Source organism: Coregonus clupeaformis, chromosome 29, assembly GCF_020615455.1.
Source record: "Coregonus clupeaformis isolate EN_2021a chromosome 29, ASM2061545v1, whole genome shotgun sequence".
Taxonomy (NCBI): Eukaryota; Metazoa; Chordata; class Actinopteri; order Salmoniformes; family Salmonidae; genus Coregonus; species Coregonus clupeaformis.
This window is the reverse complement of record NC_059220.1, coordinates 22,479,818-22,494,098: the sequence shown is the minus strand read 5'-3', so window position 1 is coordinate 22,494,098 and position 14,281 is coordinate 22,479,818. Positions and strand designations below refer to the sequence as shown.

The 14,281-nt window shown below is 41.5% G+C and overlaps 1 protein-coding gene across 2 annotated transcripts; it reads right to left on the bottom strand.

The window, feature by feature from the left end:
- Positions 1–6,272: 6,272 nt before the first annotated feature.
- On the bottom strand, positions 6,273–13,917 carry si:dkey-21a6.5 (laminin subunit beta-4). Of its 2 annotated transcripts, none has more exons than XM_041855066.1 (9): positions 13,715–13,917; positions 11,136–11,391; positions 10,584–10,722; positions 10,399–10,487; positions 10,076–10,139; positions 9,638–9,726; positions 7,800–7,912; positions 7,534–7,690; positions 6,273–7,117 (listed from the first exon to the last, which is right to left on the bottom strand). In XM_041855066.1, exons 2-9 carry the CDS (start codon positions 11,338–11,340, stop codon positions 6,960–6,962), a joined length of 1,014 nt encoding a protein of 337 aa, XP_041711000.1. In that variant the 5' UTR covers positions 11,341–11,391; positions 13,715–13,917; the 3' UTR covers positions 6,273–6,959. The 2 variants fall into 2 exon arrangements, with proteins under 2 accessions (XP_041711000.1, XP_041710999.1); XM_041855065.1 differs by having other exon boundaries at positions 11,136–11,360.
- Positions 13,918–14,281: the final 364 nt, after the last annotated feature.

Sequence of the window (14,281 nt, the reverse complement as noted above, 5' to 3'; positions counted from 1 at the left end):
ACCCCCCGTGGGAATCGAACCCACAACCCTGGCGTTGCAAACGCCATGCTCTATCAACTGAGCTACATCCCTGCCGGCCATTCCCTCCCCTACCCTGGACGACGCTGGGCCAATTGTGCGCCGCCCATGAGTCTCCCGGTCGCGGCCGGCTGCGACAGAGCCTGGATTCGAACCAGGATCTCTAGTGGCACAGTTAGCACTGCGATGCAGTGCCTTAGACCACTGCGCCACTCAGGACAACCCTGATGCTACGACCGAAGACAGGAATAAGTACAAGAAGGCCCGCTATGACCCCCGCAGAGTCATTAAATGAGCAAAAGGACAATATAGGAATAAGGTGGAATCATATTACAGAAGCATCACTGCTTGGTATGGCAACAGCACCGCCCTCGATTGCATGGCGCTACAGAGGGTTGTGCGGACAGCACAGTACATTACTGGGGCCGAGCTCCCTGCCATCCAGGACCTCTATATCAGGCGGCGTGAAAAGAAGGCCCAGAAAATCGTCAAAGACCCCAATCACCCAAGCCATGGACTATTTTCTCTGCTGCCGCACAGCAAAAGGTACCGGTGCATCAAGTCTGACACCAACAGGCTCTTGAACAGCTTCTATCCCCAAGCCATGAGACTGCTAAATAGCTAACTAAATAGCTACACGGACTGAGTTTACCTTGTACTTTTATTGACCTTCTATTTCAATATTTGCACTGTCTCTATGCACACTCACAGGGCCCTACACACTCACTGTCACTCCAACACACAAACTCCATAATTTTTCTCACTCACACATAATATGCACATACATTTATACTGACTCTACAGACCCGCAAACACACTCACATGCAAACTGCTGCTACTCTGTTTATCTTATATCCTGTTGCCTAGTCCCCTTACCCCTGTACATACAGTGGGGGAAAAAAGTATTTAGTCAGCCACCAATTGTGCAAGTTCTCCCACTTAAAAAGATGAGAGGCCTGTAATTTTCAACATAGGTACACGTCAACTATGACAGACAAAATGAGAAAAGAAAATCCAGAAAATCACATTGTAGGATTTTTAATGAATTTATTTGCAAATTATGGTGGAAAATAAGTATTTGGTCAATAACAAAAGTTTCTCAATACTTTGTTATATACCCTTTGTTGGCAATGACACAGGTCAAACGTTTTCTATAAGTCTTCACAAGGTTTTCACACACTGTTGCTGGTATTTAGGCCCATTCCTCCATGCAGATCTCCTCTAGAGCAGTGATGTTTTGGGGCTGTCGCTGGGCAACACGGACTTTCAACTCCCTCCAAAGATTTTCTATGGGGTTGAGATCTGGAGACTGGCTAGGCCACTCCAGGACCTTGAAATGCTTCTTACGAAGCCACTCCTTCGTTGCCCGGGCGGTGTGTTTGGGATCATTGTCATGCTGAAAGACCCAGCCACGTTTCATCTTCAATGCCCTTGCTGATGGAAGGAGGTTTTCACTCAAAATCTCACGATACATGGCCCCATTCATTCTTTCCTTTACACGGATCAGTCGTCCTGGTCCCTTTGCAGAAAAACAGCCCCAAAGCATGATGTTTCCACCCCCATGCTTCACAGTAGGTATGCTGTTCTTTGGATGCAACTCAGCATTATTTGTCCTCCAAACACGACGAGTTGAGTTTTTACCAAAAAGTTGTATTTTGGTTTCATCTGACATTCTCCCAATCCTCTTCTGGATCATCCAAATGCACTCTAGCAAACTTCAGACGGGCCTGGACATGTACTGGCTTAAGCAGGGGGACACGTCTGGCACTGCAGGATTTGAGTCCCTGGCGGCGTAGTGTGTTACTGATGGTAGGCTTTGTTACTTTGGTCCCAGCTCTCTGCAGGTCATTCACTAGGTCCCCCCGTGTGGTTCTGGGATTTTTGCTCACCGTTCTTGTGATCATTTTGACCCCACGGGGTGAGATCTTGCGTGGAGCCCCAGATCGAGGGAGATTATCAGTGGTCTTGTATGTCTTCCATTTCCTAATAATTGCTCCCACAGTTGATTTCTTCAAACCAAGCTGCTTACCTATTGCAGATTCAGTCTTCCCAGCCTGGTGCAGGTCTACAATTGTGTTTCTGGTGTCCTTTGACAGCTCTTTGGTCTTGGCCATAGTGGAGTTTGGAGTGTGACTGTTTGAGGTTGTGGACAGGTGTCTTTTATACTGATAACAAGTTCAAACAGGTGCCATTAATACAGGTAACGAGTGGAGGACAGAGGAGCCTCTTAAAGAAGAAGTTACAGGTCTGTGAGAGGCAGAAATCTTGCTTGTTTGTAGGTGACCAAATACTTATTTTCCACCATAATTTGCAAATAAATTCATTAAAAATCCTACAATGTGATTTTCTGGAATTTTTTTCCTCAATTTGTCTGTCATAGTTGACGTGTACCTATGATGAAAATTACAGGCCTCTCTCATCTTTTTAAGTGGGAGAACTTGCACAATTGGTGGCTGACTAAATACTTTTTCCCCCCACTGTATCTACCTCCATCACTCCAGTATCCCTGCACATGTAAATATGGTATTGGATCTGACTTAAATATTTCCTGTAAACAGTATGCTAACTTACTTTATTGTGTATTTCATATTTCCTATTTTTATTTCTTGTATTTTTTTTTTTTTTTTTAAGTAATACATTATTATTGATTTTTGCATTGTTGGGTTTTGAGTTTGCAAGAAAGGCATTTCACTGTACTTGTGCATGTGACATTAAAACTTGAATCTAGTTGGTTTAGCCACGGAAAAAGACAGGAAAATTCCCGCTGCTGGCCATAATTGGCTGAGATAATGGATGGGCTGGACATGCCAAGAGATGAGTTCGGATTGGTCTGCCATGTAGCACGCTTCTGTCTATAACATGAGCTGCTCAGTATGTGTAGGTAAATCCTTTACGTGGCTTTTTTTGAAAGATATCATGAAGAACTGCAAAAGTGTTGCTCTCCACTTTCTGGAGGACCGAGTTTTGAAATCAGCTGAATGCCCGGTGGAAGCAGAGTATGATAGCTAAGGAGATGGAGAAAATTATGGCGTTTGATTGCAAATATGCGGAGGGAGTTGAAAAGAGAACACAGGCTGTTGTATAAAACACCCGTCTCCGGATTACATCTTCAAACTGAGGGCAACAATGGCATCCGTGACAGAGAGGGAGAAGCATTCATACATGTATACGGGTAAGAGAGTGTAGCTAGTTACATTTTCAGATATTATATGTTTCAAATTTTGTCAGAAAGTTGTTTTCAAGTTAAAGCGTACTATTAGCTAGCTAGCTATTGTTAGCTGGCTGGCTCGGTAGCTAACATTACGTGTATGATCTGTGTAGCAATATTATTCATATCTCAGAGCCATTTGCATTGCTAGTTATAGCCTAATGTTAGCTAACTAGCTAACATTGAACCTAGTTGGTTAGCTACCTGCAGATTCATGCAGGGTAGTAACGTTACGAGTTGGGAGTATGGTTAATTGTTTAGCTAGCTAGCTAACAAGCTAGAAACTAACCAAAACATTGTTTAGAAAGTTACTTTTAGTTGCCTAAACAAAAGACTCCACTGTGCAAGTAACCATTTCACTGTACCGTTTACAACTTCTGTATCCTGTGCATGTGACAAATAAACTTTGATTTTATTTGATATAATGTGTGTTTACCAGAGATGGTAATGTGAAGAACAATATGACCTGCACCAAAGTCAAATTAGGATATAACGTCAGGCCAATGAGACAGTGTCCAACTTCTAAAATTCTCCGGTAGAATGCCCTGCTTTTATTTTGTCACACTCACAACCATAAGCTATTTTCTGTAATTAGCTCGCCATTAACTTGTAAATAATGATCTTGTGGTGAGTTTATTTTCCTGTAATAATGAAAACAAATTAGCTAAAGTTAAGACCTTGTCAGATATGATATGGTCATGATTTGAACTGGCTAGCCAGCTAATTTAACGTTCGCTAGCTAACTAACAAGCTAGAAACTAACCAAAACATTATTTAGAAAGTACTTTTAGTTGCCTGGTTTGCTAGATTGACACATCCTAAATTCATTTTTAAAACGGATGGGTGTATTGGTGTTTAAATACACCAGTTATGCCATTCTGGACCACCAGGCTGCTGATGTCAAGCAGCCTGTAGTTTTTGTGTTTATACTTTTTCATAACAACAACAAGTTTGATGTCGGACGACAATCTAATGTTCATGATGTCACTGCGACAACTGTCTACAGCCATGTCGATAGACGTAGTATAAACCAGCCTTTAGTCTTGACATCTTTGGTTGTTTAGTACATTACTGTACTCACTCTGTTTAGCACATGGTCTCACATGTGAATCCTTAAAGAGATGGGTGGGGTTAAGGCTTAAGAGGGTGTGAAAGATGCTGAATGGGTGCAGACAAAGAAGAGCTCTCCAGTCGGTGAACCAAAACATTCAAAGGCCATTTTCTCAAAAGTGGGTTTACAAGTTTATCAACATTCAAAGCAGAATTACTTTACCATTGTTCCTCAACTGTAGTGTATGATATACCATTTTCTAGCTCTGAGTCTACTTAAAAAAAAACACAATTTCAAATTTTGCTACATAAGACCAAATTAAATATGGTTAGGTTCAGCACCAAGGTAAAGTTAGTTTTATATCTGATAATCGGTTCTCTTGTTAATAGTTATTGAACCAAGCATGCCATGACAATGAAAATGGTATATTCTGAGTCAGTGGAGGATGGCGGACAATCCACACATTTCTTCTTTGAAGGTTTTATTGGCAGACTACATCCAAAAGTGTATTGCTGCCACCTACTGGGTGGGGTAAAAACAGAGATACAATCCACACCTTAAATTTTTTTTCGGGGGGGAGTTTGAAATCCTTATATCCAATATAAAACTAATTTTACCTTGTTGCCTAACCAACCCATTCCTACCAGCTCTCTAAATCGGGTAAACAATAGTTACCTGTGGATATTTTGCCTCAAATTTCGAGCAGCAGAAGGACAACCGGTCAGTAAGTTTAAATTAATTGTAGTCAACATTCTGTATTGTATACTCTATGTATAGCTACCGATTAATCAGACTATTGGCTGGCATTTGATAACCTTAGAATGTGGTAATCATGGCCACGAAAGTCGCCTCGTTAGGCAAGATATTAGCTATTATGATTGTAAAACAGAGCAATAGAGCTTACAGAAAACCTTGAATTGATCACAGGTAGCTTTGCCACATCTGAATAATGTGGCAAAGCATTACATACCAGAGACGTTCCTTGCCACTGTGATTCAATCTTTTTTTCTCATGCAATTAACTACTACGTTGTACCATTGGAACAATCAGTACGCGATCCTGTAAAAAAGTTGTCGTTTTCTTGCTCGCACACACAGACACACATCATGAAACGTCATTTTGGTGTTTATTGTGTGTATAAAATAACAATGATGTTGGGTGACGATACATCTCATCATAACCGCAGAGGTTTTACAGACATTTTGTTAATAAACTTGCGTCATGGAAATAACTACAGTCTGTATCCAGTTCTTTTATAGGCTAGTAATTCTACAACAGAATTTCACTTGAATGTAGTGCAAAATTGTGCTTTTTCCAGCATATACACTGGAGTGGAGTCTGTTTTTCTTTAAAACATAAAATTATCATTTTAAAGAACAGGTCAAAAACATTGCTAATGATGAATATAGATGTGATGGGATGCATTTCAAACATATACAATAAAAAATATAATACATAGTACTAGGGGTGTAACGATTCGTTTTAACAACGATTCGATTTGTATCACGATTCGTGGTTGTCGATACGATTCAAGGACGATATTGGTTCATTTAGAACGATACGATCCGAAACGATTCAGTGACTTGAAATCGATTCAGTAACCTTTTAGCCAAAAATTCAACCAGTGTGACTGAAATAAATACCTGGATACTGGACAGTGCAGGTGAAGTTTCCTAGATTCCTGTTTCTTGTAAGGACCGCAATGGTGGCTTGATAATTTCTCGCTCGTCGGCTTCTCCTCTGTCGTCCGCCATGCTATGTTTTGTTGTCTTTGCGCCTTTGCGCTGCTGTTGGCGCGATGACGTCACGGATAGGCAGACTGAATCGAGTAATGTTTAAAGCCTTTATCATTAAAAGTGCTAAGAAAAAACATCCATATAAAGTCTGACGTGCTTAAATCCAATGGGTTATTTCCTAGTATCGATACAATCGATTTATTACATTTTAAAACGATGTTAGATCGATATATGTTGTCCAAAAGGCCAACTCGCCGAGCACAGATCGATGTAGTTGGATCATAGGAATATAAATCGATACATCGATGTAGTAGATGGATCGTTACACCCCTACATAGTACCTCAGATCATCAATATTATTAATCCATATAACCAGCAAATATTATTTCTGTGACAGAAGGGAACATTTACTTAAAACAATCTTTAACGCATAACTTTCGATCTACCATGAATGAATGCAATAACATTTACAAACATCAACAAAAACAAAAGTGCTTTTCATATAACACAAGGTCACCAAGTCCTTATAAGATGCTCAACAAGCGCTTGTCAACCCTCCTCAACCATCCAGTGTGCCTCTTTAAACCATTGACCTAATTAACCTAAAGAGGAATGCAAAGAAAGCCAATTAATTTGATGACATTTTTTCTTATTTTTAACAAATGTAATGGGGTCAGCCTTCACTAAAGCACATAATACAGAAGAAAAAAACACTTCTGCTTGTCAAGAATACATCTAGAAGATGTACTGCAGGAAAGAGCTGTTGAGTTATCAAAAGTACTCAAATGGCCATTCGGTAAACCATGGTTAGGATTTGGTGTGAGTCTGCTTTCTCTTATGGTCCATTAGTCCAAAGCTGAGGTACATAGAATTCAGTTGATTCTGCTCTAAAAGCCAGACATTTTACCCCAATAATTGGAGGTATCAGATGGGGCTGGGGACATGTTCACCAACCAGCGTATACTGGCTCAGCATCACATGGGATCCCGTAGTATCGACCTTGCGGCCGCTCTTTGCGTAACAGAGGTTGTCGTGCGAGGGAAAGCTCTCCGTCTGTGTCTCGCCTTCGACGCAACACCAGCAGGATGACGAAAAGTAGGGCCACTGGACCAGAGAAAATAAAGAAAACAACATCAAAAGACTGTATGCAACAAGACTACAAAGTTCACTTACTACTACTCCATTACTTCAGCATGATTTCTATTTCACTTTGTTTTTGCTACAAGATGTTGCCTCTTGATCAAATTACCTCTAAACAAGATAATTCTATCATATATTTGGATATTTGTACTTTGTAGTGCCCAGACAATGCATAGAATTAGTGCAATTAGAAGAAATAAACAAGGTTCATGTCAGTGAACAACTTTTCTCAATTAAAGGGTCACTAAAACCAAGTAAATATGGGAAGCCAATTTTTTGCTCACTTATGAAAGGGTTTTCAACATCTAAGTTGTAGCCTAAAGTTCAAACCACTTTCCTTCCACTACACCAATATTTTCAACATGTTTCTTCAGACATACCTCCTCCTCCAATGACAAGTAGAGCAATGGTGACGGGGGCCAGCTCGCACTCCTCCCCTGCCTTGCGGAAGAAGGTCTCCATGCAGTAACCTGGAGCAGTGCTGCCTTCAGGACAGAAGGCATCGCCAGGGCACAGGATGGGGTTCACATCTGGACTCTGTGGAACAGATGAAGTGAGCCTTGGTCATTAAAGTTGGTCAGGAAATCCCTTAAGGATACTTTCAGTATTGGAGGTGTTTACTGGGAGTAAGGGCTGTGGTACTGACTGGGCAGTAGTGGTTTTCGGGGCAGAGGTTACAGGTCTCCTGGCCCCAGCGGATCTGGAAGAAGCCGCTGCTGCAGATTTGACACATACTCTGACGGGGAGCCTTGTGCATACCTGTCCAAAACCAAACATCTCAGCAATACATCCTAATCAGATTACTCCACTAAGATGTCATCCATTTAAAACTGACTGAATCTCTGCTATTACGGTGTACTACCTTAACAAATTATACTGAACAAAAATAAACGCAACATGTAAAGTGTCGGTCCCATGTTTCATGAGCTAAAATAAAAGATCCCCGACATTTCCCATACACACAAAAAGCTTCTCTCTCAAATGTTGTGCACAATTTTCTCCTTTGCCAAGATAATCCCATCCACCTGACAGGTGTGGCATATCAAGAAGCTGATTAAACAGCATGATCATTACATAGGTGCACCTTGTGCTGGGGACAATAAAATGGCACTAAAATGTGCAGTTTTGTCACACAACACAATGCCACATATGTCTCAAGTTGAGGGAGCATACAATTGGCATGCTGACTGCAGGAATGTCCAACAGAGCTGTTGCCAGAGAATTTAATGTTAATTTCTCTACCATAAGCCACCTCCAACATCGTTTTAGAGAACTGGCCGTACGTCGTGTAACCACGCCAGCCCAGGACCTCCACATCATGCTTCTTCACCTGCGGGATCGTCTGAGACCAGCCATCCGGACAGCTGATGAAACTGTGGGTTTGCACAATCTAAGAAGTTCTGCACAAACGGTCAGAAACCGTCTCAGGGAAGCTCATTTACGTGCTCGCCGTCTTCATCAGGGTCTTGACCTGACTGCAGTTCGGCGTCGTAACCGACTTCAGTGGGCAAATGCTCACCAGAAGTGTGCTCTTCATGGATGAATCCAGGTTTCAACTGTACCAGGCAGATGGCAGACAGCATGTATGGCGTCGTGTGGGTGACAGTTTTCTGATGTCAACGTTGTGAACAGAGTGCCCCGTGGTGGCGGTGGGGTTATGGTATGGGCAGGCATAAGCTACGGACAATGAACACAATTGCATTTTATCGACGGCAATTTGAATGCACAGAGATACCGTGACGAGATCCTGAGGCCCATTGACGTGCCATTAATCCGCCGCAGTCACCTCGTGTTTCAGCATGATAATGCACAGCCCCATGTCGCAAGGATTTGTACACAATTCCTGAAAGCTGAAAATGTCCCAGTTCTGGCCTGCATACTCACCAGACATCACCCATTGAGCATGTGTGGGATGCTCTGGATCGACGTGTACGACAGCGTTTTCCAGTTCCTGCCAATATCCAGCAACTTCGCACAGCCATTGAAGAGGAGTGGGACAACATTCCACAGGCCACAATCAACAGCCTGATATACTCTATGCGAAGGAGATGTGTCGCGCTGCATGAGGCAAATGGTGGTCACACCATATACTGACTGGTTTTCTGATCCAACAGATGCATATCTGTATTCCCAGTCATGTGAAATCCATAGATTAGGACCTAATTTATTTATTTAAATTGACTGATATGAGCTGTAACTCAGTAAAATCTGTGAAATTGTTGCATGTTGTGTGTTATTTTTGTTCAGTGTAGATCATGCCTTCATTTAGTGTGTTTTATAGATGTAATCAATGCAGTGCCAGATAACCCATCTGTGAATAGAGCTACTTCAAATACAGTCATAGTTGAATATTTACTTTATATTACATTGAATGGAACATTCTCAGAAAAACATTTTAAACATTCTCTTTACCTTTAATATTTTAACACACTGAATGCATTAGAAATAGCATAGTTAATATTGTTGGATGGCACTGGCAGTTACCTGGACGACAAGGTGTGCACTCCTTAGCAGCGGCCTGCAGAGACTCTGTACCAGAAGGACAGATCTGACACAGAGCACAACTGGAAGAGCTGTGGGAAGGAAGACCACAAGGGTGCAATGAATAGGGAATAACTTATTTACAAAATACTGTTTAATACTGCTGGCTATCACCACCCCATGTCTGATGACTAAATTATGAAATAATCTTTTCAATGCCTACTACTAACCCAATATGTGTGTGTCTGTGTGTGTGTGTGTGTGTGTCCTGTTTTGGGAAGTAATATCAGTTGCATAAGATGGGAGCATGTGATGTTAGATCTGCAGACAAGCAACAGGGACAGTTGTGTGGATTATTAAGAGTTCAAGCAGATCCCGCTGCAGTGCAAACCACACTAGTTAAGCAACCACAAATCGAAGGTGACAATAAGGGCCACTTACTTGCAGAACGTTCCCTGTTGACATGGACTGCACGATGTGGCATTTTGTTTTGATGTATAGAAACCTGAAAATAACACATTCCATTTAAAAACCAGACACATCCAATTGAATTGCTTGAATGTGCATGACTGAAGCCCAGCTCTTATACAGGAGAGCTGATTGTTTTCATCAGTTGTTACTCATTTTTTATTCACTCCTTTTTCTCTGCCTATGGGCATGGATGAACAAACAAACACACTATAATATAATAACTGTAATAGTAACAAGTAAGTCATTATTGCGATGATTATACAACCAAAACAGAAAAATATTGATATAAATACCTGGAGAACAGCTTCGGCAGGAGTCGGAGCCTGTGTTGTTGCTGTAGGAGCCTGGGGGGCAGGACTGACACACAGGGCTGCCAGTGAAACTGCAAGGTGAGATGGAGAACAGGAAGAGGGTCAATGCAACAGTGGTATGCAGAATGTTTGTGAATCAGCTATGCCCTCAGTTGACAGAGACTTACTTGGTGTAAAAACCCTGGCTGCAGGGCAGACATCGCTGTTGTCCAGCCAGAGGCTGAAAGAACCCTCTGGAACATGCAAGGCAAGCCCCAGTGAACATACACAGCCCTGGCTCATGGCAGCAGGAACACAGCAGGGTGTCTGGGGAGAGATCAGAAGGCTGTTATTGAACAGGCTGTGCTGTTTACAACATTTACCACCTTCATTTTACATTTGAGCCAAAGAATCTTTCACTTAGTTAGTCTGTAGAGGCCAGACAAATTTCAGTAGTCAAATAATACGGCAAAGCTACACACCAACAACACAACTCCTATGTCCACTGTCCACTTAACAAAAAATAGATGTCACATGGGTAAAAACTACATTACAGTGCTGCATCAATTGGCTGCGCTGTGTTTCTACCTAATTTATAGGTTGTGGTGAGAAATAAAACTAATTATTTGGGTTACTGGCACAATGCTCTTAACCGCTAGGCTACCCGCCGCCCCTTCACTGAAACTAAGCATCTTTCTGCCAGACCAGGGTAAGTAAGGTTACAGGACGTCTAGACTCACCATTGTCGGAGTAGGACCCTGGGACACAGGGCTCACAGGTGGAGGTGTTGAGGGCAGAGCAGCCTTGGGATGTGGTGCTGAGGATCATGGGTGTGGTCGCGGTCACATTGTCACTGACTGTGGTGGTCTCACTGACTGTGGTGGTCGCTGTCACATTTTCAATGAATGTGGTGTTCATCACAGCAGGAGCCAGTGTGGGAGCCATCGTCTGGCTCACCACCACACCTGTTATAACCAGACTTTTAGAGCAATAGTTCTAGAAACAGGAAGAAAAAAAATCCCTAAGTAGCAATGTGGTAGATAGGTAAAGGCATACACTGGAAATAGAGCAGATCATGACATGGGAAGCTGGATTTTCTGGAAACATATAATCGTTCAATAACTAATTAGTATGGTTCAGAAGAAAAAAGGTAATCGGAGATCGGTATTTGATGGCTTAACCCATTGCAGGAGGTCGTGTAACACCTACAGTGCCGTGAAAAAGTATTTGCCCGCTTTCTGATTTTCTCTATGGCATAATGGGACCCATGTCATCCAAAAGTTGAATCAAGTTCGCCAAAAAGCACCTGGTTGCACCTGGATGATCATCAAGACTCTTGGAAGAATGTTCTATGGACAGAGGTTTCAAAAGTCTCACTTTTTGGACAACATGGGTCCCATTAGGCTTGGTGAAAACCAAACACTGCATTCCACAGTAAGAACCTCATACCAACGGTTAAGCATGGTGGTGGTAGTCTGATGGTTTGGGGATGCCTTACTGCCTCAGGACCTGGACAACTTGCCTTAATAGAAGGAACCATGAATTCTGCTCTGTATCAGAGAATTCTACAGGATAATGTCAGGGCATCCGTCTGTGAGCTGAAGCGCAGCTGGGTCATGCAGCAAGACAATGATCCAAAAGACACAATCAAGTCTACATGAAAATGGCTAAAAAGCAACAAATTTGAAGTTTTGGAATGGCCTAGTCAAAGTCCAGACCTAATCCCAATTGAGATGTTGTGGCAGGACTTGAAACAAGTAATTCATGCTTGAAAACCCACAAATGTCACTGAGTTACAGCAATTCTGCATGGAAGACTGGGCCAAAATCCTTCCACAGTGACGTGAGAGACTGATCAACAACTACAGGAAGTGTTTGGTTGGAGTCATTGCAGCTAAAGGTGGCACAACCAATTATTGCGTGTAAGGGGGCAATTACTTTTTCACACATGGGCATTGGGTGCTGCATAATTTTGTTCATGAAATAAATGAAATAAGTATGTAATTGTTTTTATTTGTTCACTCATGTTCCCTTTATCTTATATTAGGTTTTGGTTGAAGTTCAGATAACATTCAGAATAAAAAATATGCAAAAGTAGAGAATATTAGAAAGGGGGCAAATACTTTTTCACGGCACTGTAACCTTCCCCTCACTGTAATCAGTAGACATCCACAGTAGACATCCACAGATTTCAACCCTTACTGTTTGAGGAAAATCCATCAGTAATAGGCATTTGTGGCATATTCTCCAAATCCCTTTTGTTGTTTTTGTGGTCTTATACATTGTAAAACACATGTGGTTTGGGGGGGAAGATGAGAGTATGAATTAAAAGCCTTGTTTCTAATCAAAGAATGGCACAAAGTTCCAACATGAAAGATTTTAGAAGTCTACTTCCTCATTCCTTTGATATCTTACAATGATGCTGCCATTCTGAATCACACCCAACTGATCCATTTCACAATGTGGTAGCCAATGTTTCACAACAAGTATTTCAAAGTAAGTCTTCTTTAGGATATGTAGCTGTGGAATAGATCAGTTGATGTGGACTTAGTAATGTCTCATTATCACACGCCGTTAACACAAGACATTATGGTGTCTGACCTGTCAGTGAGTTGGGGAAACAGAAGTGAGAGCAGCAGCAAACAGAGACCTTATTGTGGCAGTAATCACATTAGCCATGAGCTGAGCTGCTTTGCTGAGAGAAAGACACCCTCTTCAAGAATTGCAATTATTCAAAACCAGGTCATATGATTTCCTCTGGTATAAACTCCAAAATGCTCAGAGTTGGCCAGGGCCCTCTGTGTGTACTGTACAGTATATTCTATGGAGTTGAGATTGCCAGAGCACGGGGAACTGCTTGGGTAATTTACCGTTTTGGTAAATGTGTTAACTACTCTTGAATGTACAGGGCTTGATTAATAAAATATAAAAAATGTATTCACATGAAGCAGAATGTTAATTATCATAAACGTTTATAGCTGCACTTATGCAACAATGTTGCCAGTGCAATTTTGCATTGTCATTTATGAACGTTTTGAATTATATCCAATTAAAGTTCTATCACTTTTTGTAAAATATGTCAAATCAAATCATAATTGTGATATATTGAATGGTGTGGCTGTCTTGCCAAAGTTTACAAATAGTTTACAAGGTCTCTCTGTACAGTGCCAGTGGCACAAGTGGGTGGGTGGGTGAGTACCTCAAATAATCCCATGAGGACAAATTGCCTTTAGTCATATCTAGATATCTAAAAGCAGAGTGCTGCCTGCTACAGCTAACGTTAATGTTGATTAGCCAAGACAACAAACCACCAACCTTACCTAGCAGACAGGCGGCAGCGATCGTAGACAAAACTCCCCAACATTCCATACTCCAAATATTATCGGCAGAGTCACAAAAAAGTTTTAAAGAATTTCATTCCTAACAGTTTAGGTTCTTTCTTTTAGTGAAGTGAAGTCCACAGTGAGTCGCTGGTTGCTTGATCTGGTTGCTTGTCGCCCTCATCAATGTCATATGACAAGATACACATCATGTGATTTTACTTAGAGGTTGCAGTAAACTCAATGCGCAACCGCCGAACACTTGCCAGAAAATCAAGCAGTGCCTTGACCTCTCCAGACAATCTGAATGAAATCAATTACCATATACATACATACAATGTTTTTCCTATGGGCAAACGTTTATTACAGTGAAACTGTACTTCCTGAATTCGACTTTTCCCCACCCCATTCTCTTCTCAATGCATGTAGCAATTTCTCATTTCACAATACAGGGGCCCAATATCAGAGCCAATACCTCTAAATCATTTTTTACACACAGAAATGGCTAAAAACAAGTAATTTAATTATTTCATTATAAACACAATACATATGGACAAACAAGAAAAT